The 27,400-nt window shown below is 39.9% G+C and overlaps 1 protein-coding gene across 1 annotated transcript in view; it reads right to left on the reverse strand.

Moving 5' to 3' along the window:
* Positions 1-27,124, reverse strand: part of LOC104273648 (protein THEMIS-like) — a gene marked incomplete at its 3' end in the record, with an annotated part of 72,777 nt that extends 45,653 nt beyond the window's left edge. The window contains 4 exon segments of the mRNA XM_009869040.1: positions 1-193; positions 3,189-3,647; positions 11,645-11,803; positions 27,034-27,124. The exon segment at positions 1-193 is cut by the window's left edge and continues 16 nt beyond it. Of these exon segments, the coding sequence (XP_009867342.1) occupies positions 1-193; positions 3,189-3,647; positions 11,645-11,803; positions 27,034-27,124 (902 nt within the window).
* Positions 27,125-27,400: the final 276 nt, after the last annotated feature.

Raw genomic sequence — 27,400 nt, forward strand, 5'->3', positions numbered from 1 at the left:
AATAAGTTGTAAGGTTTTTGCCTTCCCGAAGGCCCTTCCATTATCTCAGCAACCATGGGAAATTCCTTGCTTGTTCTCTCAAATACATCTTCCAAAGACAGTGGCTGAAGGAAAGAGCTAATATCATAACAATCTGTTATATCCTTGACCTCAACATCTAGATCTGAGAGGATATGAACTATGTCCTTTCGAACTGAAAAGAAAAAGAAATGCATTGATTTTTGGTTTCAAACTGGCATTGGAACAAAGTCTACGTGTCCTGTGGACCACATACTAAAAGCACCTGTCCTGATGTATGCACCTCCATACTCTCACTTGCACAATTAATAGGGCTGTTCAAAATCTAATTATTTTAATTTGAGGTATATAACTATCAGATATGCAGGAGGAGAGAAACAAGGAGATAAGACAGTAAGGCATGCAAATGAACAAAAGTTTAAGAAAAAGGAAAGGAGAAAGAATCTAGTTCATTATCCTTCTCACAGAATCTGCAAGCTTAATCAGCTGTTTATCTTTTTCTTGAGTACAAGAGGCATTTCTACTCTTCTATTTCATAGTAACTTATAGTTTCTCCAAAGAAATGAGTGAGAGAACACTTTTAATAAATAAATAACATTTGAAACCATTAACACGTGTTGTTGCTGTGGCCAGTCTGGGAGAAATAAATTATTTTCATATCTAAAGAAGAATTAAAACATCTACAATTATTAGAATATATCACTTTTTAAAAAAGGGCAGAGCCTTTGTGTAGCAAAGTCCAAGCTTATTGCTAATGAATGAAGAAATTTCTACCATAATGGTCCTCTGTGGCACTCTTGCATCTTTTTCTTCGGCATCTGGTTTTATTCACTATCAGAACTGAGTCATTGCATTTAACAGTCTGACAGGGAACAACGACTCTTTTATCACAACTGAACTTGTAAAATTTCAGCTGCAAAACTTCCAAGCACAAAGCTGAGTAGGCAATTAAGGCTTGTTTAAGAATTTGACTTCAGATCAGTGACACCACAGATCACTGACCAGGGCAGTAAAATTTAACAACCAAATAATATTAAATGACTCTCTTCAGTAAAGTCTCATTCTGCATAGACCTGCACGCAAGGATAGTATATCCTGTATTCACACTTCCTTGTAACAGGACATACAAATATTTTATACTTTAAAGTTGGTATTGGATGTATTTTATATGACAGAATTTTATGACTGTGATTCAGGATCTGTTTGTTCCAACTCTACTTTTGTCACATTGACACCTTCAGGTGACAAACATCCAAAGCACCACAAGGGAAAGTCAATGAACAAGAAATGCCTAGTGAAAATGAAAGCTTTCTACAAGCATTTGGAGGAGTTCTATACCCATAATTTGGTCATTATTAAGAAAGAGAAGCTTAGAAGATTCTTGCCCACAGTCTGTGAAAATGTAGTTTGTTATCCCTCTTATCAGGAATCTTTTTTATTGAATTGTGGATAGTATTTCTCCTACTTTATCTTGTGTCTTTTTATAGTTCTTCCAAAATGGTGAAAATCCATTTTTCATGGTCCATAAGAAAGTAGTTAACTGTGTACCACAAAACCTACTTTTCAAGTTTGTATTAAATAATTATTTAGGTCATATTTAATGCTTCTTAAATGTTGAGCACACTATGAAACATAAATGGGCATGAAATAAAATCAAGAAATACAACTCTCACTGGAATATGTGATTGGAAGACAAATAAATACCAAACATATCTGAATCTTCAGAAAGCTTTTTAGAAACATTACATTCTTATTTATTCTGCACATGTATCTAAGAGAGTATAGGAATACACCTAAGTTAATCCGGCTTCAGGAGGTAGGTTAGATTCATGAAGTTAGCTAGAGTTGTAGAAAATTAAGTATTTTATCTCATGAAGATACACTTTCCAAACTTACACATTAAATCACATAGGAAGCACAGATTAATGTCTAAATGATAAGCATTTAACTACTATAGTATATTGTACTAACAGTCTCTGCCCATTTCTATTTCTCTTTTATCCATTTACTTTCACCATTCATCAGAGAAAGCTCAATTGTGAAAAGATTTCCTGCTTAATATCCTCATGAATTATGTATTTCTGTTAGGATTTCAGCTTTATGGAGCTCACTGGTTTGCTTCTGGTAAACACAAAAGGTAGCCAAACTTTCCCCAAACCTAAGCTTCTGTCCTGAAATCTTTAATAGGATGCGTGCATCAACAAGTGGAATTGCAGCAAGTTTCAATCTGTTGCCTGGGCTGTCCTGAAGCAAGGTCAAACATTTTAGCTAAAGGTGGTTTTTTTTTTTGCTTAGGTAAGTATCTCAGTTCAGAGAGTGTACACGCACACACGGATCATTACTGCGGCTCAGTTAATCAAGTCACCATAACACAGGAGAATTTCACTGTATGCTTATACCCTTGCATACCTTCTAATTTTATTCCCATAACTAATTACATAAACAGGTTTAAAGTAAGGCATAGATATAGACCCTGGTAAAAACAGAACCCATCACTGTTTTGGTGGAATTGGACAGTGTGCTACAGACAAAATAATTGTTTTTTAAATAAAAAGTTGTAACACAAATTACTGCTTTTAAGGATAACGGTTTTCTAATATCTTCCTGTTTTCTCAAACCTAGAGCTTTCAGAAATTGTCCATGTGTCTTTTCTGTTTATATTCTATTGATATTTGTTTCTGCAATAGAGTGAAATAATATAGTTTTGCCTTCTACAGCATCCTCATTCTGAAAAATAAATGGTAGTCGAGTGTGTTACAACATATATTCTTTTTCTGCCTCCTAGTCATAGCCAGAAATGATCAAGTGGCTTCTCACAGCTGAAGTCTGAGACACAAAGAAAAAGAATCTGAAACTGAATAGAATTCCTAAGCTTCACTTTTTCACTATGCGATATATTTTCTATGCAACAATGATTTAATTGTAGTGATCAATAAAATGCCAACAGAAGGAAATGCAGGGTAACTATCTGAATTAACAGCAGACAAAAGAATAAAAAGGCAATATTGTTTTTATCTTTCTTTACTTTCAAAATACCATCAGTGGAAAACATCGGTCAGAAATTATTAACTGTACTGAACCTTTCCTGCTTATTTTAAGCAAATTTTGTTTATTTACAGGCACTTTGCTATATGAAGACAAACAGAACATTAACTTTGATTTCTACTTACATTTCATTACTGCCTGTACTTCATAGACAGGCGTGAGAATCAAGCAGCCGTCAAAATTCTCAGGAAGTGGATTAGAGGAGTCCCACGTATGTAAAGTATTGGAAAGTTTGACAATCCGGTTTCTGCTCTTAGGGATTTTCCATTCTGCAATCTCTTTAAGGGTGTATATCTGGTCATCTTCACACTCGTAGAATTTTCCTTCTTGTGAAAGAGGCAAAGTAAAGGAATGAGACTGGTTATTTCTGATCACACCACAGTTCACAGACATCATTCCATTGACCTCTTCCACTGAGTTGAAGGTGATCTGCTCCCCATGTTTGATAGTGAAGTTTGCCAGTTTTATATCCTCAGTGCTGTAGAAACATGGATGGCCAAACCTTGTTGGCCCAATGGAGACTTTTCTTGTAATTTCTCCGATGCTGACATACGGAGTTTTATCTGCCATCACCTTATAAAGACCTAGGAATGGAAAACTTGCATTATAAAAAGGAAATATATAAAGGAGACCACGACAGATTTTAGACTGTGAATGTAATTAAAATGGGGAGAAAAGCACATTAAAAAATTTATAGCTGATAGTTTTGTTACTAGAAATGTGACTTTATAAAGATAAAATCAATTATATGTTACAAATCACAGAAGGCTGGAATCAGTCCTTTCTGCTCTGCAGGTATTTTCTGTTATTCAACATTATTATATCCATGTTAAAAAGAGAATTAAAAAAAGATATTGTTTTTCTTGTGGTTTTTTTAGTTACAGGAAAAAGGAAAATGATTTTAATTCTCATCTGTCTTTTCAGGAAAGTAACCTCTAAGAAAAAAAAAAAGCAGACATGGTATGAGGAAGAGCATCACTAATGTGATCAGTGAAACGCAGGATAAAGTTTCTGTCTAAACATTTTACTACACATTCTTCCACACACAGACTGGGGTTTCCTCAACTGAGTATGTTTAAAGACACATCACAAATGCAAAAGTATTACCTACAGATAAGAATGAACAAAGGAAATCGATTTTAGCATATTTGATAGCCAAAACCCCCAGAAGGACCAACGCAAAGTTTGGGTGTGGAAGCACTGTGGCCATCACAATGCAAATAAAGTACTGTGGTACTGCAAGGCAGAAGTTGCATCCAAGCTTGCCTGTCGCTTCGGGACATCATTATTTCATGTTAATCGTGTCCCTTGGAGCTGTCTCATTAAGAGTCCACATCGCAAGAAAATTATGCACATTTCTGGATTTGCATGAGTGTTTTTACAGATGCAGATGAAGTGGACAGTTTAAAGGACTAAATGGTAGGGTTTAGCCGAACAGTGTGATTCAGCTCTCTTCTTCCCCAGCCACAGTAGCATGGATGCTGCCTCATGGAATTAAATTGCAGCTTCCAGGGACAGGCACTGACTAAGGCTCTGTTCTACATGAATATAACCAAACATAGAGGTTATTCCTAGGCCATGTTCACAAGCTAGGGGACCCATACAAATTAACTGATAGCTACAGCTACAGTGACAAGGCAGCCAAGCTGTCTGGGAGATGCAATGCCTTGCTTTTCTCCTTCCTTCCCCCAAAGATTATTAACAAAAACCTTATGTCCCCAGCTGCTCCACAGTTTTGCCTCCCCTGGTCTGCACAAAGGGCACAGTATCTTTTTGCTGAAGGAATACTCCCACTCTGGCAGTTATGGATCATGGGATGGAGACTCAAAGGTTACTGCTTGTCACCACTAGAGACTCATCACGGCTACACATCTCACGGGTGGCTTCTGCCGTGTCTACAAAGATTTAACCATCTAGAAAAGTTTAAATGTCCCATCCAACTGTCTCCCAGTTGTCTAGTGTGGGAACTGGGTCCACACTAGCTATTTCTTTCTTTTCATGGGAATCAGAATGTGAGAAGAGGGCAGTATCGACCCCAGCAGATACTTGGGTCTCATCAAACTGGGATGCTACCAGAACACAGCTCCTGTTGGGTGTTGGGAAGTCACTCACTCCCTTCTCTAGGCCTCTTCTGATACTGGGATTGTTTAATAAATTGGATCATGGGATTGCTTCATTTAAAAACAATCTTCACATTGCTTATTTTCTCACACATGTTTTCTCTTATTGAGTTCCCCCCATTGACCACAATTTACACAACTGAAGGGCTTGCATATAAACAAGGGCTCCCTAAGATTGTATTGTTTCAGAAAGGATATATCAAACCATTCCCTCCATTTTATTTTTTTCTGCCACAGAATTGCTGTGATTCTGGTTTCACTGTAACAAAAGCCACTACCTGCACTTCACAGCTTTATCTTCTTGTTAAGGGAGATGTTACTGAGATCCTGTTGTTGAGTAGCTTTTAACTAAATTTATCACCAGATTGGGAATGTTTGGTTCTAGATATCTCATGAAACCTCTAGAATCTGTGGCAACTACCAGCTCTGAGAGCTTGTCAGCAGCCCAGGCAATAATAGCCTGTTGGATCTACTGCAGAGATTATCACTACTTGAGCTTACGTAACTGCAATTCTGTGCCTTCACAGGTATGACAGTACCCTTCTCCTGTGGGAAATTAATGTCCTTCTGCAAATACATACTTTACATATATGTCCTTACTGCACCACCAGGGAAAGCCTTCAGGCCTGTTTCTGATCTGCAAGGAAGCCACATCCATGAATGTAACTGCACAAGCACAAAGTGCAACTTCAACCCAATATTTTTTTCTTGCTGGTATTTTTAATGTTTCTTACAGCTGATTTTAACACAATTATTAATAAGTAAGTTAGCTACTCCAGTCCAGATCACTACTGTAGTTGTCAGTGCAGATCAAGACAAATCGGTTTATCAGCATTTAGAAAATATCGCAGTGACAAGTCACCAATAACAAACTGAAATTGTGGAAAGGACAGCATCCCCCAAACAGCGTTCCAGTGTCATACTTTGCAAACACACCATGGGCATCATCTCCTGGCAGTTCTGGGAGTAAGCAAATAGGAATATTCTCCATTAAAATATGTATTCAAAGTACATATGATGTATTCCAAAGGCATTAATTGTGTTTACCCATCTGTGATACACGAGTACATATATTGCCCCTAGAAAACCTCCAAAATTGTATTAAAAAGTTTCCCTAAATCATGACAAAAAAACATTGTCAGCTGAAAATACTTGGCAGTGTACAGGTATGAGAAACATTTTCCTGTTCTATGAGTTTGAGAGTAAACTCGGGCTGTGCTAATTTTCCTGGGACTACAGAGCTTGTGGAAGCCACCTATTTCAGCAACAAACTGACTGACATTCTGGGCTGGAAAGTAGGTGTCATATGGAAGCATAATTATCAGATCTCATACAAATCTAGAGAACTGACTATCCCCTTGGGCCCGGGCAGACTGACTTTGTTAGGATTGGGAGTGGCAAAATCTTCACCTTTCTTTCTGCTGGTTTTCTTAGTTTTGGTAACAGAATGCTTGCTTGGGCAACTGAGGAGCCACGTGGCCTTGCATTCTTAGCTTCTGTATTGATGAGGCCCATGAACGAGGGACACCTAATAGCCACCTGTCAATGCTTACGGCTATGTAAAGTTCCATATGTTTCACTCTCTACAGAAAAGAGGTGAATATGTAAAAATTTATTTTGGTACAATGAATGAAAGCCACTGTCATTCTTATCTAAGTGTCATAATCTGCCATTTTATCTTTTCTTAAATGCTCTCCTTGCTATTATACATATAAAAAAAAACAAAACAAGACCAAAACCTAAAATTAAACAAAACCTCCCCACAAAACCCAAACACCATTGTCCGAAACCATTCAGAACACTCTTGAAATCATTATGAATCAAGTTACAAAGCCAAACCAATCTTCCAAACTTAAGACAGTAAGGAAATCTGCAGGGTAGGAGACATATGGTAAGTCTGAGATACTAAAGTCTGGACATTTTGAGGTTAAACAAAAGTGTTTTTGTGCTTTTTCGTAGCTCATAAAATGACTTAATCAAATTCACTTAGATTTTCCTGAGAGAGCTTGATGGACTACTAGTGACAGATGGAAGTAGCAAACCTGGAAAAAAGTCCAGGTGGTTTATCAGGAGCTGGCATTACTGATCCTTCTTTCTACACGTAATCTGGTCTACAACCAAAGTGCACTAATGTCCAATAGTTTTGGGGAAAATTACAGACAGAGACAAGAATAACTACTTATACACAATACCTACAGGAATATACAACAGTTGTTATACTCCATGACGACTCTGCACCTGGTGACATTTCACTAGGTGAAGTGTCTGCCTAGTCATAGGATGATAATTAGTAAGCCCCAAACTCAATCAGCCCATAATTTTCAGAAAGAGGTTTAGGCATTGATGTACACGTTGGTGGAGAGAGAGGATTTGGGAGTTTAAAAAGAGAGTTTCCATGGGTATGGGAGAAAACATATAACCCAATAATAAGCCATTTAGTCCTGTGAGAAAGCACGTTTTAATAGAAAGAGGTTTTTACCACCTTTTTAGAGAACAGTGTATGCAGCTGTCTTTTAGTAGTTATAGAGTAATAAAGTGTAATTCCCTGTAGCTCTATGGACTTCCTATTTTCAGTCTTAATTAGAGTCCTGAAGGAAAGGAGAATCCTTTTTATTCTCTCTTTTTCTTCTTTTTCCCACAGAAAACTGAGAAAAACAGTAGTTATGCTCACCTAGTAGAGCAGCAAATAGCCTTGAAGGAAAAAATACACAACAGCAGAAAGACCTTCTGTCCTAGACTTATAGTTTCTGTTCTCCACGTAATGCAGAACACTGGGAAGAGCTCATTTCCCAAATTCTCTGGAGCTGACTTGATTGTTGTTCCTCTTTTCCCTTACCTCCACCACCCACTCTGCTATCTACTCTGCTCCAGCACCCTCCTTTCCCCACCCTGCCCTGAAGGCCATCTCTCCTCTCTCTCCATCATCTGGTGTCTTCTGGTGCCTAATCCCTGTTCTTCCACACATGTGCTGTGTAGCCACAGACCAGTCTCCTGTCCTGTGGCTCGCAGAGTCTGAGACCTGAAAGGGATGGTTGTGCTCATCTAAGTCTCTGTCAGACCACATAGGAATGAGAAGCAGCAACTGCTGGGGACCTCCTGAGAACAGGGACAGCTCAACAATAATTCTGCAGAAGAAGGAATACAAGTAGAACAAAATGACACACAGTTCAGGTGTTGTGCAAATTACCTGACTCTGCTAAGTTGTTACTAGTGAAAACTGTAGTTCAAAATGCTGTTAGATGTAGCCATTAAAGTGTCTCAAGTAACAGGAGACCTTTTCTGTATCCAGTGTATGAACAGAGAAAGAACAGCCTGGCTCTGTGAGGCATGAAAAAAAGAACAAATTAGAATGAGAATAAAATGAAATAAGGCAGATAGTGAACTTGCGGTTGCAACGGTTTCTCTAATGCGAGGGGCAGATTAGGTCTTTATCAAAGATCTGATTTGCCAGAGCACAAAAAAGGAATTCTATAGACTGCAAATATGTTCAGAAAGACAAAAAGTAAGGCTCGTTTAAAGGCAATGAACCCAGTTCTTCACTCACACAGACGCTACCCCCAGAGTAACCTAAATAGAAACGTTGCTTATTTATGCCAGCATTCACATCCTGTGAAAGGATACAGGCACTCATCACATGCAAATAATAACTCACGACAGAAGCAATGGAAAATAACATCAGAGCAAAAGATTTCTTTGCATCAACACTGGCAAGAGAGCACTGTATGTATGACGTAAACACAGTGCTGGACTTCTAGAGACCTATGGATATTTTATTTTAATTAAGTCAATGGCAGTGTGAAAAAGATCATCTGCAACTCAGTTCTGTGCTTTGTTCTTGAGACAGGGGCAAGTCTGCAACTCTCCAATACAATGTTTTGTTCAGAGCTTAGCACGTGTATGTAACAAAGTGAAAAGGAAGAAGGTTAAGAAAAACCAGAGACTACATCTTGACTTTGTAAAGCAGAATCATCCTTCAGCTGAGATCTAGAGAAATGGCAAATTTACATCTTGCTGAAAAGCTCTTGAATACATAAGAGTACATATGCAGAGAGGAACAAAAGAGCAGCGCTCTTTGTTTGGCTAGTAAGAAGTGTCATTATACCCCTCTTCAGAGATACTGTTCAGTAATACCCATCATGTGGAGGATAATTATTATAAATTTCAGCAAAATGAACTCTGAATTTACTCTTCTAGTGAAATAACTTAGTTTTCTAGAACACTGGTTGGGAGAGCTCATAAGTATGCAGGCAAATTGTAGTGATTAGACTGAATTTGAATATGTGCTCAATAGGGCAACAACATCCAAATGCCAAGTTGTAAAATTGATCACTTGAATGCAAGCAAATCCAGATTCACCAGGTTCAAGCATTTGAAATCACAAGTCTTTCTATTCTAAAAACCAGGAGATTCAACGTTTATAAATGTAGGATTAATTTTGTCATTCAGTTGTGTTGGATAATTTAGGATTCAAATGTTCAAATCCATCTGCCAGTCAAAACTTAGAATATAACTTCCTACATGAATATATATTTCAGACATAGAAGAATTTTTAATAATAGCAAAGAAGCTTGGACTTCAAGAAAAATAGCGAGTGTCTTGAGAGTTCACAGTACAGTCGAACTTCAATGTCTCTAGATAGCCACAGATAAGTAAAATATCTTTGATCACTACATCTGGGCCCTAGTAGTGCTTGAAAATGGCGTTCTAAAAAAAGGCTTTTAATGAATGGTCATACAGATGGTTCTCATTCATCGAGTAAGAAAAACTCGAAAGTAAATTGAGGACCTACTAGGTAAAAGAAGATGATATATTGGACTATTTCAGAGGGAGATCTGTGTTTTGAAGGTGGAAAATGAAGGCATGGCAGAAGATATTTCACTGCAGAATTTAAATTGTATTCCCATGAACTTTTACATTTTATTGGGTTTAAGAAGTGTGTGTTTTCTCCGTCTGCAGAAGGAGCACTTACCAGTTTGGGCACTGCTATAACCAAAATCGTATATATGTATGTGCACATATTCTCAGATGTCCAGCAGTACTTTAGAAGAACTTCAATATGATTACCAAGTTAAGAGCTCAAACACCTTGAAACTCTCACATTTCACCCATGCAGCAACAATCTAACTTCTCATGTGTTTGCAGCAAAATATAGTATTAATTAAATGTTTGTGTTCTTTCTTCTTTTTTTTTTTTCCCTCCCCTCTCCTCCCCTCCCCTCCCCTCCCCTCAGTCTCATTCAGTGCATTAGCTACACCGCTGGCCAAAGCAAGTTCTGAACATGACCTCAGGCTCTCAAGTGTTGCAGCATCCTGTGTATGCTCGGTCCCAGTGTTTCCTACCTGCAGCTGTCCCATAACTTCTCCCCTAGACCTACACAGGCTCCCTCCCACATCCCATTGGGCTTGTCCTGCTCTTTTCCAGTTGTTCGTCTCCACTCCCCACTCATCATCTCAACCTGAGGAGCTCCCATTACCTCTGCTGCCTGCAAAACTCCCAGCATAGGAAATTCCCTACGTACATACTTCTGTGTGGGTGCACTTATCTTCTCTTATCTTCTGCCCTTCACCAAGGTCCAATCTTTTTCTATCAGTTTCCTAAACCTAGTTTTCCTCCTCCACATCCCACACATGGATACTCATAGTCCAGCACTTCTCCCTCTGCGTTCCAACCACTTTTCTATTTAACACCGCTCAGCCCTAATGGTAGAGGAATTGAGATGAGAGCAGAACTGAAAAATTAATAAATATGACATGTGATGAACTAGATACCCTGGGACATTACTTGGCCAGATCTCCCTAACAAGGCTGCATGAACAGAAGAAGACATGTTTTAAAATACAAGACAGTACCCCACATGCCGAATTTCAAGTACGTCCTCTAAAATATGGATATTTTGAGACTTCTATATAAAACAGTTCAAGTGGTTTTTAAGCACAAAAACACATCCATTTTCCTCTAAACATGTTTGTAGGCATGGAGCAGCCACTTTGGCCACTGGAATGAAAACAAATCGTTAAAATAATAAACCCAAAGCGTAACAAAATATTCAAAACACTTCATATCCAAAATAATAAAACAAAAATATAATAATAGTAAATAAATTACACTCTGAGCACACAGCAAGGGAGTTTCCAGCTCAAACAAAGTTTGGCAAAGTTACAAGTAAGTGAAAAGAAGATTTTTGTAATAATTCTTACACTGAGTGACCTCAAGCATAGAAACTATTGCTATCAATCATTATAACACTAATAATTTCTATCCAGGTTTGAGAAACAACTGTAAAACTTACAATTTAAAAATCAGTTGATTGTGTCTTGTGCCATCTGATAAAATTATATCTTTGACAACTGAGTTGTAACCTCAAACAATTATCAATCAAGACAGCAAATCAATAAAATGAAGAAAAAAAGTGATTACTTGGACTTATAATTCCTCAAAACATGTATTAATGAGATACTATACCAGGAAAATTTAGTGGTAATTCCACTTTGGCTGAAAACTGGCTGTCTTCATTATTCTCACAGAATCTTGCTATGAGCTTATTAATTTTGAAGCCAATAACTTTAATGACTTCTCCTGTTGACAGGGAGCATTCATTTCCAAACATTTCATAGATGGAGCCTGAAAAGAAATACAAAAGCAAAGAAAAACATTATTCAGCCTTTTCTCACTTTGACAAGTGTCTTTACTTTTTGAATGAAAGCAAAAATGCTTAAAATAAGTTACATGAAATAATATTTATCCTGCAATAACTAACCTAATTTTCATTTTCTTCCTTAGTATCACAAGAAAATCCATCTTGTGACTTCAGTGATCTCTAGATCAGCTCTATGTGTACACTGTTCTTAGAGGCGTGTAAGGAGAACAAGGTCTGAAGTTATTAGACCAAAATGGAATGAGGTAGGGCATAGGAACTCAGGCAGGAAAGGTACCTCTGCACAGCCCAAGGCATAGGATATACCATAGGAAACAATAGACTGCAGTGGAAGGCAGAAAAATAATAGACTGCTAGAAGGTGACCCGGGAGTGGTCAGGAGACACCAGAGTGCAACCAGCATTTGAGCTTTCTGCAGTAAACAGAAAATCTAAGGAAAGTACAAGAAATTGGAAGACTGGTAAATTAACACTGGTAATCCCTGCCCCCCAGTGAAACAAGCCTACTGGTTCTGACCTGGCAGCAAAAAAATTTCCTTTTTTATCTGCAGTGTTCAAAAGTTTGAGAGAAAGGAACAAGGCAATCCAACCAAGCATTTCAGAGCTTTCTCAGCAAAACCTGAAACTACAGTTTGCCCTGCCAAAACCAACCCTCCCTCCTTCATTCTAGCTGTGGTCAATCTGCTGTTTCAGAAGTGGAGACAGAGGGAGAAGAATAAAGAAAAACTAAAACAAAAGCCACGTTATGCAGAAGGAGTAAAATTCTTTCTGGTCACTGCAGGAGATTAGCAGATGCTTTGAAATACGGGGTCAATTAACTACGTATAAAAGCACCGTGGCAAACACTGTGTTCCATTTGTAGATGGAACTGCACTGAACACGGAACATCAGAAATGTTGACTTTAATGCTAGCTTCTGTTCTTCTGATGCTCTTCCAAGAACTTACTAAGCTCTGCTCTGAAGTGATGTGGAAGTAACCTTTCTGGAATCCCATCTCAGAATTTCATTTCCCTCGTGGTGAGAAACCTTATTCTCATTTCTACTCTCAATGCATTGGTGAGTGTATTCATTTGCTCTGCTTCTAACGTTGCTCTGCTACTTAAAATACTTTTTTTTTTTCTCATTTCCATTTCTCCTTTTCCCAAAGGGTTTGCAAAGTTAATTTTGCCCTTCTCTGGTCACATTTTTGACAAAAATCTAGAAGAAACAAATTCTCTTTATCTCTTCTGAGAAGACAGATTTTCCTTCCTACAATCCCTCTAATAGCACTTTCTTTCATTTTGTTCAATTTAAAGTCTTTTCTTTTTATTTTTTTGCCTTTTAACCTAGGTAACCAAAATGCTCTCAGGTAATGAGAGATTTAAAACTTGACCTCTAGCTATGTAGTAGCAATCAATAATTGAGATGGCCTGTACTGAAATATTACCATTGCCTTCAGAGCTCACTTCCCACAGAAAGTAACATTCTTTATTCCACAGCTCTCCTTTCAGTTGGTGGGAAGAAGGTTGCTCTTTTTTTTTTTTCTTTTGTTTTTTCTTTTGCCAGGTGTCATATCAGAAATGCAACTATTAGCCAAGTGATTTTCCTAATGCTTACTCAAGGTCAATTCCAGTTGTGACCGTAGTGTGGGCTAATAAACAAGTCTTACTGAGTCTGGGATACATTTACCAACTCTACTGCAGCTCCTGCAGGTGACAACCACTTGGTTACCACCTCGGCCTCACTGGGGACAAAAGTTGTTCTGGTTTTAGATTAAACCCAAAGCCTCAGTAGAGCACCACAGAACAACAGGTTTGTACCAGGACAGGAGGGTAAACAAGAGTAACACTGAGCAAATGGTTATGTTTACACTTTTGTGAAGACTTGTCCAGGCAAACCTGGCTGTTGCTTGTGCAGTGCTCTCGCAACTGAGATACACACAAGGAAATCCCCAGCTCCTCCCCTGAAGACAACAGGTACTTATGTACATTTTTGACCTTATGTAGAATAATCTAGGCTAAAAAAAATACAATTTAAAAGTCATATTTCGGATGCTGGGTGTGACAACATTGACTGGTTTCCCTTGCTGAGAATTTTACACAGGATGAAGGGAACTCGTGCTTGGGCTCTAAAGTCCCCCAGTAGGCTACTGCCTTTCTGTGGCACACCAGGATGATGGTTATCACAGACATATTCTGGATTGTAGTGCCACACAAATATCAACCAGAGTCAGGTGAGAGAACACCATTTATGCATTTGTTCAACCAATCTGGTACTAAGCAGAAGACCAAGAGGGTTGCTGCCCTTTAACTAAAAAAGAACAATCTGATTTTCTTACTGTGCATACATAGGGCATAGTTATTTGCTCTCCCTTTAGTTCCTGAGCAATTCAACGTTGACTAACTCATATGTGTCAACTGGATATTGCTACAGATCCCATCAGTAGGCTGGCTGCGGCTCTAATAAATGCATGAGGAATTATCATTGCTTTCATTGCTGTAGCTGAGCTCCATAGGTTATTTTATGACAGTCAGAGAAGTGTATGTGCAATACTTATTTCATATTAGAGTGAGAGGGAGAGAAAGATTGAGCAGCCATGAAGAGGGTAATATTCCTTCTGTGCTGAACCACCTCACTCCTCACATCAGACACAGTAGAGATCATAAGCAACCAAGATACTGTTAGATACAGGGAATCCCATAGGATCCAGTGTGATGTGCTGTGCATTATAGAAACATGGAAAGATGAGCAAAGAATTCCAATATTCTCACCTCTGAACAAATATTTGCAAAAACCTACTTGAAATGAGAGCTCTTGACTTCTAGCTGCTTTTTTTCTTCCTTGCAAATTTAGAACCAGCTTCTCCAAATTACCTGACTTATAAACAGACCCCTAGAATCCATTTAACATAGGAAAGTAACCACACTGACTAATTATGGGCTTTGGGCACACTTGCTTTCATCTGTGCTGGTCAGCCCAATGCAGCCAGACCCCACTGTGCACCCACGGGCAGGCAGCGCTGCTCCATATCAACACGAGGTTCAGTGGTGGCCGCGCTGGCTGTGGCTGATTTCCAAGTAACACGGCAGCTGGAGGAGACCAAACCAAGCAACGGCCTTGAGGGGAAGAAAGGAGCACTTAACCTCTCAAAAAAATTGGTGTGATTGAAGAAGATCTACCTACTACTTCAGTCCGTATCCACAGCAGAGTGGTGCCACCAAGAAACAGAGGTGAGTCAGGGGAGGGGTCTCTTTCTGGCATGGCTGCTTCTGAAGGACTTAAAACTTTTGTCAGGTTTGCTTTTCCTCAGGAACAATAGCTTAACTACATGTTCTACAGAGAGTTTGAGAAGTCCTGTCCTCCATAACAAAATAAAAAGTATAAATGGAGCTTGCTAAAAAGTGAGAACACTTATCAGTTAGCGACCGATCCATGAGAAGAGGTTAGCTCTGCCAAACACTCAAACTCAGATGATCGGATGACACGATATTCAGCCTTTGATGAAGCAATAAAAATTCACAAAACATGAGAAATGCAACCTACACAGGGTAAACAGTGGCCTGGAACTGTAGGGGTGACAGAGAATCTGGGCCACTACAAGAAAAGGGTAAAGTACACAGGGAAAGAAAATCCATACTCTTAAAAGAGAGAAAGTACCTGAGGCAGACAAGCATATGGAGTTCAAGTTGGAGCCTAGAAAAAGCATTACATGGAGCTGCAGGCTCTGTGTGAAACATCAAGGGCCATGATAATGCATTCAGAAAAAAGATGGATTATAAATGCCAGATTGCAAGCCACAAAAGCATGTGTGCAGAATAGACACGCGGGGCTGTCACAGCACCTTCACTCTCAGGGTCTTTCATCAGAACAAATTGTAACATTGTTGTGGAAAATAAATGGATCATTCATCTAAAAGCATCAGTTTTAGGAAAAAAGGAAGATGAAAATTAAAACTTAAAAAAACCCACATGGTTTTAATTTTTATTTATTTTTTTTAAAAAGAAAAAAATAAAATCAAGGGAGCTGGTTGTTTTACAATCAAAGAAATAAAATACTACATGAGTACCTAACCCACTAGCAAAGACAATGCTTTGTAATAATACCAAGCATACACCTTGAAATAAAAAAAGAGGAAGTAAAAAAAAAAAAATAAGAGATTTTTTTTTGGCATCCACAAGAAGGGAAAATGTATTAAGCAGCTAGGAAGGAAGTCTTTTAAAGGAAAGCTTTAAGCAGACCAGAAGCAGAGAGCACAGAAGAATCCCAGGACTCAACTGCCATAGGTGAGCGGTAACTTTCATGCCTGAGGAGATATTTTGCTGGATAAATTTTGATGGATAAATTGCTCATATAACCACTGGGTAACGGAGGTGTGCCACCACACTTCCCATCCAGTTAAGGAAGTCAGAGACCAACCTTCAGCAGCTTGTCAGTAGTAAAGCTTATATAATGTATGAGTGGATAAACAGACAGATAGATGTGTATGCACGTACATAGATATCTACCTAGATGATCATTTTCATGGGCAACTCATAGGACTTTAATTATTGGGGTGCCAGTTAGCTCAATCAGTTGAGCGTAGCACTAACAACGCTAAGGTTGCAGGTTCGGTTTCTGTTCGGTCCCCATGTGTTGCCTGATCTAGTTGACAGGTGGTGTCCCTGGCAACAGGGAGACTGGATTAAAATGATCTCTAAGGTCCCTTCCAGCCTAGGCCATTCTATGATTCTATGATTCTATCTCCTGCTTTACCAGATTTATTTGAAATAGACCAAGAGGCTGACAGATTATAAGGATGAGATGTTGGAAGGAGGATGTCTAACTGACCAAGACCATGATTGCAGAAGTCTAATTTTTAACGATACCAGAATTAAAAAAAAAAACATTTTAAAAAAGAAACTCTGCTAGCCATACAGGTACAGATTCATTCTGAGGAGTGCAATTGCACATACAGTATTGATTATAATTACATATTTGTCTGCAGCTAGATTGCCTTAGACCAATTTTAGCCCCTGCTTGGCGATTTGCCTGGAATAGTACAATGAAAATTACATTCAAACAAGAAAAACGTTACCTATGTAATTTGTCATCTAGGCATTTGCAGCAAATATTTGTGCTGATAAAAGGCAGGGAGGGAAACTGCATGGTTTTCAAAAGGGACAATAAAAATTCTTTTTCCATTAAAAGTCATGATAATTAGTCTTAAAACATTGTGAAAATACGTATTGCTTTGTGGCAATGTGAACCTGAAAGATTTTGCTTCAGCTGCATGATGTGGACACACAGGCACAATACATTGAAAAATAAAAATAAAACTGAAATAGACCTTTTAGTACATTTATTTGTTGCTGCACAAATGCAACAGTGTTTTTCCTACTCAAGCCACAAAGAAATTGTAGGACATTGAAAATGTAAATCAAGTAACCTTAAGGACCGAATCTTTTGGATTTGAAAAATACGTATGCAATATAACTAAAAAAAACCATGTTAGCAGAACCTAGAATAAAGCAGCTTATTTACAGTGATCAAACAATGCCCCTGAAGGCTGTAATTAATGAGCTTGTTGCCTTTGAAACCATTTTTTTCTGGATTATTACTTTGTTCAATAAAAAGCAGATTTATATGCTCTCATAAGCTCATCTCTAGTTTGACAATCCATATTAGGAATTGCTGTGATCACATAAAAGCAACCATGACAATTGGTTCAATACCTTTTTCCTCCATCTTTCCTAAAATGCTAAGAAGCCACACCACGGTCCTCCTTAACATAAGCCCTTTATTTGATTTATTTCTCATTACAGGTACAAGAAAAGTCTTTTTTGTAACAAAACCAACAATATAAAATATAAATACAGTGAATGCATGAAATGGAGTATGTCATTCTTTATGTCAGGGCATATGACTACCACTGAGACAAATATTTTGTAATACAAGGTAGAACAGCAAACAGCTCAGTAATATTTCTCTCTGTCTTCCCAGCAGCTTAGAGCCCCATTCAGTGATTGCTCTGGGAGGGAACACTTCACTGATACTGATAGGAAGTATGACTCAAAATCAAGTCCAAGACTAAATAGCAATAATACATCACTCCTATGTAACTCCCTTTTGCCTCATGCCCCTGGGCAGTTTAGAAAGGAGGGCTAGGGAGAGAATGCAAATGACACAAAAAGCTTCACTAAGATGGCACAGAGGAGCATTCATCAGGGCTGGAGCTCAAGCCCAAGCTGGCTGACTCCCAGTCTAACTTTCTGTCTGCTACAGGGTGCTGCTAAGCACTTCCAAATAGCCCCCATTCTTTTTTTAAAAAAAATTTTTCTTTTCTATTTTTTTTTTTTAACAAAGACCAAGCTTTTCTCCTAACACAACCAAACCAGCTTGCAGGTCAAACACTCAGCATTGACTCCCTAGCCCCACCAGTTCAAATCCTTGAAGGGAAAAATTCTCCCTTTCATCTCAGTAGCACCCACTGAATTCATTGCGGCTGGCAGGCTGAGCGGTCTTTGAAAGAAGATCCAAAGAACCAGGAACCTGGCTGCTTTGCAGGGAGATGAAAGATCTTCCGACATGTCCTGAAAGAGTAGAACTTTGTCCCAACGTCCTTTTCCTCATGCTCCTGCCTCTGCTATTATGTTGTCACCGCTTGCCCATATGGGTGCTGTCTTCCCAGATCAGAGTTGACTCTCTTTCAGGGGTTGGTGAAAGGGTTCTGCTTTCACATAAAGGCACAATCCCCTGGCGCAGCCATTCAGCCAGAATTACAATAGCCTGCTTTCCCTTACGACATAGCTCATCTGAAATCACGGTTTTATTAAGGCTGCTGCAGGCTTCCAAAGTAATATGAAGGGCATAATGTATCTATAATTAGTGTCAGTAAAAAATATATCATTCTTTATGGGCATTATTTGGGGGTTAGCCAATTGTTCAGGATTTATGCTCTTTGGCAAGGAGAGAGATCTGTTTTAAAGTTGTGGGGAGGAGAGTTTTGCTTAATAACTTTAATCATATTATACTCTAATTAAGGAGTAGAGAAAAGCAACCAATTTCGGATGGTGAGAAGTTAGATGTCTTTTCACTCAGGTAAAATACCTGCTGAGGACCCAAGATGCTAATCAACATGTTGATTTTTCCCCAATAATCTCAAATAAACAACTTGTGGGGAAGATGCAAAGAGGCTGAAAGTCATACGCAGAGAGGCAGGCCAAGAAGCAAGCATGCCCCACCTTCTCTTTCCAACCCCAGGGTGTGAGAGTGGCTGCAAATAGTATAAACCACCTGTTTGGCTTTTATCCACCCTTTCCTTCCTACCCCAAGAAGGTGCACCCATCAAAAGCTCACTCCATGACCACAGGGTGCTCCAGAGCCCCAGGGGTAGCAATGGTCACAAAAGGGACATGAATTTGTGTACAAGATCCTCCATCAAGTGACAAAGCAACTTACTGGGCTTTGTAACAGCTCTTCTCTCTTTAACATGTCCTAAGCAACAAAAATCTGTGGACTTGGTCAGTCTGAGACACAAATCCTCCAAAGACTGTTCAGCTGTTGAATTGCCACAGAGTTAATTTCCCTTCAAAAGGGAAAGAAAAGAAGAAATCTTATCTTGATAATGCCTAATTAGGCTACAGAGGGTCTGATTTTTGCCAGCACAAAACCATCAAAAAACAAAAAGCTGTAAGATTTATCTTTTGCTATATAAAGTCAAACTTTAAATGTCAAGTGCTTTAAGCCATTTCAATCATAATGGAATTTTTTAAAAAATTACTTCTGCAGTTTCTGATTTATTCCTTTCCTGATAGGTTTATGGTTTTTTTTTCTTTTTCTTTTTTAAAATACTTTCTTCTGATTCTCATCTATCCAGAGGGCTCATGCTCTGCATGTGACAGCAAGGTGTTGTGCATGCAGCACCCACTATAAAGGAAAGAGCAAGTTAAACCACAGCTCCAAGTGAAACATCTTTGACCTTTTGTTTGGGTTTACCCACACAAGTCAGAATTACTGCAGCAGTGGAGAGAATGCCAAACACTTCTGAACAGCATTAGTCACTGTTTTAGCTGTTTGTGATTTAATTTTCCTACTTTTTTTTTGCAGCGTTGAGTGCTTTCATTTAAGGTACAAAGTGTATGCTTAAAAAAATCTATGCTTTGTTGAACTGGATTTAAGAAGGATGCCCAAATTAAGTTGCAGGATCAGGTCAGAGTGTTGAGCACTTCACATGTCAAGTCCAGAACTGGAACCACATTTAAATATCTTCCCCTCCTGAGATCCCAGCTGCCCTTTGTGCCATTAACTGTGTCCCGTGGAGCTAATCAGAAAAAATGAACCTTGACTAATGCCATCTTCTCTCACACATAGATCACCAGTTACTGAAGTAAAAACCACTCAACAAAAACCTTCTATCTCAGCAATGGAGTATGGCCGTGAGCTTGTGTATCGTGAGAAGTTTATCCCAGGATCTTTTCTCCCCTGTCAGTTGCTATAGTTGTCCACTTATCTCCCCAGAGCCTGACTATATGAAAATTGTCTTGATGTTTTTACAGGATGGCAGGTCCATGTGTAGGGACACAGGAGTCCTGCTGCTTCAGAACTCCTTCACCTCTTGTTCCTGGAGGCCCAAGTGCAACAACAGCCAGGAGCACTCTCTGCTGCAGGGAACCAGCACGTTGAGGGCAGCTGAAACAAGCCAAGGCAGGAGGCTGACCCCTGCGTTGAGACAAACCAGGCAAATTGGGCATTTTGTCCCCCTCCTATGCCATCCACAGAGAGGTCCAAAGCTGAATATCACAGAAGCAAACAGCTTCGCCCTCAGCGCCAGCTACCCAGGGTCTGATTTTTCTCATTGTGTCTGGATGAGTCATCCCATTGAGGGCAGCAGTATGAATAAAATGAGCACTATTTGACCCGTAAAAGTCAGGTTTTGTTCTCATATTACATTCACTGAAGGGCTCTTTCCTTCTTGTTCAGAATAAGACATGGTTTTGAAGCAGCCTGAACAAGTGCAGGAGAGTTTCAGTGGTAGATATTAATAAAGAAGATTTACCAACCTGTTCTGACTATTGACCACAAAAAAAAAAAATTCCAGACTATCTGTTACCCCTGCTGTACCTAAGGCTTTTGATCCCAACTGCTAAACTGAGAACTATGTTCAAGGGGAAAAAAACCCTTCCATTTTTACAGACACATTTGTCTTCTATCATTGTAAAAAATAAATTAGCAAGTGCAAACACTGTACTGCACATTTCTGTTATTTCATGTGCAATTTTCCCTTTCGCATCCACTCAGCTGAGACTCCACCCAGTAAACACGCAGGTCATTTTTATTGATCTTCCACACCTAAGAAATACAGCTTTAATTATCTTCATCAAAGCTGTCCATGCTTTAGCCTCTCTTTAAAGCATCTTCTTGCGTTTTCTGAGGAAAAGTGCCTCTATTAATCCTGAAGAGACAGCTTGCTTATTTTATTCGTGTGTATTACAGACACCATATCCTAGATTTCATCGACCTACTGCCTTTTCATACTGACAAAAGAGCAGGATTTTTTCCCTCTAGGTTGGCTTAAAACCAGTAAAACAAGTCATTCCATCCTACGTGATCATTTTATAACTATCAGTACTGAGTGATTTCTGGTCTAAATTAAGGCTTGCGGCATCTGAGACTAGATATACAAGAATTTCTCTTCTATTCAGTTTGCTCAGCTGCACTTTCTGGGTTAACAGGACTTTTTCTAAGTGGTTCCAGCACTCTGGCCAGCCCAAACCATCTCTCCCCTGAAAGGTTCTCAGAAGCAAATGTTGGAAAGATGCTGTCTCCCGGTAACAGAAACAGAAAAGGGTGAAACTGAAGCTGCAGAGATTATGGACATGCAAGCCCGCAAAGGAGAGCCAAGAGGAACTGTGAGCCTAAGGATGTTCATGTTCTTTATGATTCACAAATAATTTTGAAATGGAGCTATTCACACTCCCCAAAGAAGAAGCAAATACCAAATGGTGGGGGTTTTTTTTGGCACTGCTCCTCATGCAGCTGTTTGAGAGCATCAAACAGCCACCCAGAGAGGGGATACCCAACTGACAATACCAAGCATTGACTCCTTTGGGTCTGGAAGGGCATTCACCAAGGACATGTGTGCGGCCCTACTGTTGTCTTTTTCCACCTGGAACTAGTGGATCTTTAAGGTCCCTTCCAACCTAAACCATTCTTTGAATCTGTGATTTATGACATGCTGCTTTATGGCACTCCCAGCCTGCAGAGGTGGAAGCTACTGGCTTAGAATTCCCTTCTCCTCAGAGAAAGAGCACAGAGCATAAAATTTCCTGATGTGTTTTAGAGGTTCGTCATAAAGAGGAGAAGTCCTGGCACTGTGATTTACACAACACAAGTGCTGCTTTTGAACAGCAGAAACACAGAGGAGTTACCAACTCTGCCTGTACTCTGGCAAGTCTCAGTCCTTGGGAGTCCTAATCCCACCATTGATGTGTGCATTTAGCTTTAGGCAAATTTTCAAAAAGGCAACGTGGGATTTCTATTTAGGCACAGCACAAATGAGAAGGCTGCGGTTAGGAAGCACAGCTAGTGGCAAGAAACACCAAGAGAATAGGTGCCTTGAGCAGTTGTACATTTTTCACAATTAAAGTTTGACACTTTTTACTGTCCCGCCACTGGTTAAATTAAGCCTGTAGAATGTTAAATTCAATTATCCATAAAATAATTATGTCAGTATTAAAACAGACATAATTTTTGCAACATAAAGATGAAAGCCCATACTTGCATGCTATCTGTAAAAATCAGCAGTCATACAGTACTTGGCTCACTAAGCATCAATATTTACTAAAATGTTCAAAGAAAAATATTTAATCAATCAAACCAGTTTCCAATGGAGTTTCAGTAGCTTAATTTTTTAATAACATGTTCTAATGAGCTATTAAATTGTCATGTACTTCAGTCTGCACTGCCATTCCTTTCTAAATCAGTGCTGATTACCAAGATATTTGTATCTGGCAAACTTGTTCTCGTTTTATAATCAGCCTTCCTATTCCCTTCAGAGGTTCAACAGTCCAGTTTCTGTAGCAATGGTATTATTACTGCAGAGTCCAAGACAATTGCCCTGAGAGGCATCCCTGGAATTTGCAGAACCAATCTCTTCTTTCACCCGTGTTTCTGAGATGGCAATAATTGTTTCTGAGATGACATTCTAGAGATGACAATAATTTTTCTACTTTTCTATGGTCCTTTGAGTGTGATGAATGAAAAGCACTTTAAAAGGACAACTCCCCCATTTTCCTGACTCTGCATGGTGTCGGACGGTTGTAGGCAGTGGCTGCAGGTTGGGACTCTGACTATGCAGCCACAACTGCTGGAGGGAAAGGGGAGCAGGAACATGGGATATGAAAAAGCTCCTCAAACATGAGCTATCCGGCCTGAGGCAAAGGTAAGGCTCCAATCAATCCCAAAGTCCAGCTGTAGGGTGAAAAACACTAACATCATCCCAGGGAAACCCTTCCCTCTGCTTCAAGCTAGGAACAGAGAGGTGAACAGGCACAGAGCTTCCTCAGAAAGGTGTCCAGGCCATAATATTCACTGCCAACAGCGAAAGTTCAATTGCCCATAGCTTCTCTAGCTGAAGGTATTCTGGATTGAAACAGGGTGCATAAACTTCTGTTCCTTTTCAGTTTGGGGAGCTACAGCTAAATAAACCACAATTCCATTAACAGCAGCAGGAACATAAATTTTCTTAGGCCATTAGAGAGATCAGCAGTGGAATGGGTACACACAACATGTTTCCAACTTACTCTCACCCAGAGCTGCAGCAGACAGACTTGTGTCTAAAAAGAGAGACCTAGTTTAAATTTGGTGCTACATGAGAATGAAGGCAGAATGGGATTTTTTAGAACTTTTTCCTTGCTCAAGGACAAGTAAATTCTCACTCTATTCCCTGAGCTGGACTTTGCGCTAAGAAAAATACCTTACAACACGGAAAATATACATCCATCCTTAGAAAGAATTAGAGCGTTGTGTTTTCCTTATGCTTCCAGAGGTACTGAAACTCTGTCCAGAGCAATGAGGCTAATTTGCAAGTCACATAGTTACTTGTAAAATCACCTAGACCTAAGTGCAGTGTGTGCAAAATGTTACTTCCAGATAAAGTTAATGAAGAGTTTCACCCTCACAGCACACAGTGCACCACAAAAGACCAGTGAACAAATTAAGCTACATGGTCCCTTACCAACTGCATAGCTACAGTCTTCATCTGCTGCTGCAGCTTTGATGTGACAACTCTAACAGATTTAGCAGATCGTTATTTATTCCAGTAGTCATTCTATGTACCTGGCTAATCTGACATTAAGAAATTTTGCACTTTTTTCTTGAAAGGGAAATATGGACAGGATGTACCCAAATAAAAATTCTTGCTGTTTAAAACTCTTACAGAAGGAAATTATTCATCACTTGTGATTGATCAAACAATCCCAAGTCATGCTTTAGAAATAAATCTTCTCCATTACTATCTTCATGCTGCCCTGAGAATCGTTAAAGATTCCTATCAAATCCAACCCTGTAAAACTGCTAATCCAAGTCGGACTCAGCTAACCAGGCTGATTTTGTAACCAGCTGGGAGCTACTACAATCAGTGTAGGAATGGGCTGATTTGGTCCTGCTACTGTAGCAATAAACTCATGTTCCCTGTCAATAGACCTGCAATTACCCACAAGGTGATTGCAATGTTCTGCATGTGGTAAAAGAAATCAAAAGCCTTCCTGGGTGGGGGAGCAGGCAGGGGGGTCTGCCTGAGGAAGGGCTAAAGAATGGTCATCTTAATGGTGATTCAAAGTGCACAAAGTGGTCCACTCTCCTATTTGGCAGTATAACAGGAGTTACTTCAGACTCCCTCCGAAGCACTTACTTCAGAAAGTGCACATAAATCGTAACGCAATCATAGAATACAGAATCACCTTTCCTGCCGGGTATGGAGGGAAGCAAAGTGTCCAGGAGAGATCTGTCATGGACAGACCGCTCAGGGAGGGAGGGATAGGAAGGGAGAGCATGGCCTGAGAAGATCTTTTGTAGCCCTAGAATCTGCACACCTCTAGACATAGTGTCTTGAGGATCTCATGCTTCAGCTGAAGTGAGGAAGAAGAAGAAAGAGGAACCAACACAAATCTGATAGTGGATATGGGAGTTTCTAGGTACCTGCAAGTAGTCTGGAGTCATGCTAACTATAAGGAGAAGGAGCCAAGTAGCACGTCTGTATCAGCCTCGCTCATTGTGTAAGCAAGAAATACCTGCATGTATGTTAGTGCTGCATACGTGCTGATGGAAACACGTATGGTGCAGCTGAGAGGAAGCCACCAGGAGTAAAGGACAGGAAGAGGAGGTGCTGCTGAAGATTAAAGAAGCATCAGAGCAGCACAACGTCTCTTGTGTTTTAGTGCAAACCTTGCAGGCTGCTGTAGCACATATCACTCCTTCCCAAGGATGTGCAGGTTTTTTGTTGTAGGTAGTCATCAGCTAATAGTCTTTTTCTCTCAAATGTTAGGACATTGCTGCAGAATGGTCTGTGGGCTAAGCCTCCACTCTTTTCTTCTCCTTGTGTGGAGGGGTTTACAGAGTAAATGGAAGAATATGCTGAAATACCCTGGCTCCAAAGATATAGTGATATGAGCTTTATCATCCACTATCAGCAGGATGCAAACTGCAGAGACTCAGGAACTTGCTCACAGTTGGGCTAATGTAATTTTAATATAGTATTTTGTGTGTATAAATCTCTCACAATATTTTGTGTACACATATACATATACACATAAGTGTGTACATAAAACTATATACACATACAACTTGTATTTATGTTAGGTCTGCTTCCTGGGTGTGTGGAAAGAGACAAACATGGTGGCTACTTCAACTTAAGGAGGTGATCTTCGCATTTTTAATTTAAATTCCATGCTTCATCACTTAGGTAGTAGCCTCCTTATCCTTGGGCCATTTTAAACAAGTTCTTGGGCCATTTTAAAAAGTAAAACTTGAACAGGCCACATGTCAAAGATTAGAAAAAGCATATTTTCAAAAGCTTCTGGTAATTTTGGCCAAATTAGTTTCCCAAAATGCCTTTTTGTGTGTTAGTACTATTCATGTGTCCTAGGCAGTATCCAGAGCAGTCACAGCGGACAATCGTGGGAACACAGACAATATGGTACCACAATATGTCACGGACAGTATGTCACCATCACACTTTAAGTCTGCCCTTTCCCATTTTCCTTCCACCCCAAGAGGCTGTTCTCACAAAGGGAAGAATCGCCCACTCTGGCACAGCTGCTGATTACAGCTCAGACTTTCCATGGCCACAGCTAATGGTGGCCACCTCCTCTCTCCATCTACTGTGGAGCAGCGTGGGGATTTTTAGATTAGCATGAAGATAGATATTGTAGATCCTGAAGCAGGTATTTGGCTGAAGCTGAAGAAGACTTCAGCTTACTTCATTAAGTCCTCTCTGGTTTGTTTAGTGTGACCCCAAGTTTTCCCTCGCAGTGGCAGGGAGGTAACTTTCTTTTCCTAGACTGATACATTGGCTTGATATGATGATTTCACTGTCATTAAATAAAGCCTATGTCCTAACGAAGTGCAGAACATTTCCCTTCGGTCCAAGCCTCTTTATCATCCTTCCACTATGTTTTGTGCACAAGCAGAGCCTAGCACTAAAAACACCATTAAAAGGTCTGCAGCATAGTAGTACCCCTGTGATGCTCCTGACTGGCTCATACCCATCCCTTTATTTTGTTACACTTCCTTAAGTACCCCCAAACGCCCCTGAAATGCAGGACAGAACTTCAGAAAAATCTTATGGTTCCTGACAGTCACTTTCTATACTCCCTGGTTTATTTCTGAGACAGAGAGCATCTCTCCATCCTAACCCCAGAAGAGCAGAGCTCGGTTTAATCAATAAGCCTCTGGGAGGTGATTCACGATTGCTGGATTGATGGCTCTGTGTGAGTGCAAAGCAGATTCATGACTTGTTCCAGTACTCTTTCCAGGATACAATGAGGGACTGTGCACACTGTACCAAAGACACTACCAAAGCCATTTAACACTATCAAAGAGAAAATTGCAGCTAGTGGGATACTTCTGGGATACAACTCTGTGAGCATCCTCCCTCTACCTCCCCCACATCTCAGACCCAAGGGGGCCCTGATGTCAAAGACAGACTTGCAAAGCCCTGCCAGAAAGCACCCAAAGCTCACCTTGGAAGTAGAATCCTTCCTGGATTTGGAGGACTCTGGGAAGAGCTCTGGGGTCCAGAGAATGAATGAACTTCTCCAGGGTAGATGCCATGGTCTGCAGCAAGGCAGCATGTGGGTTTGGTATGTAAAGACCACTGAAAAGCTTTCAAGGCAGTAACATTTGCAGCCTGATGCATACTGCACTCGGGAGAGCCGTGGGGCCATGCAGGGAGGAGTGGCACGGGGAGGTACTTCTGCTGTCTCTCCCCTGTGGCTTCTTCCTCTTACGGCTGCAGCTGGAGTGGGGTGAGCTCAGAGATTCTGAGCTGGTGGCCCCACCACCAGACTGGCGAGCCCATACACACCAAGGGTCCATGCCAGGCTGGGA

This window comes from Apaloderma vittatum, unplaced genomic scaffold (assembly GCF_000703405.1).
Source record: "Apaloderma vittatum isolate BGI_N311 unplaced genomic scaffold, ASM70340v1 scaffold115, whole genome shotgun sequence".
NCBI lineage: Eukaryota > Metazoa > Chordata > Aves > Trogoniformes > Trogonidae > Apaloderma > Apaloderma vittatum.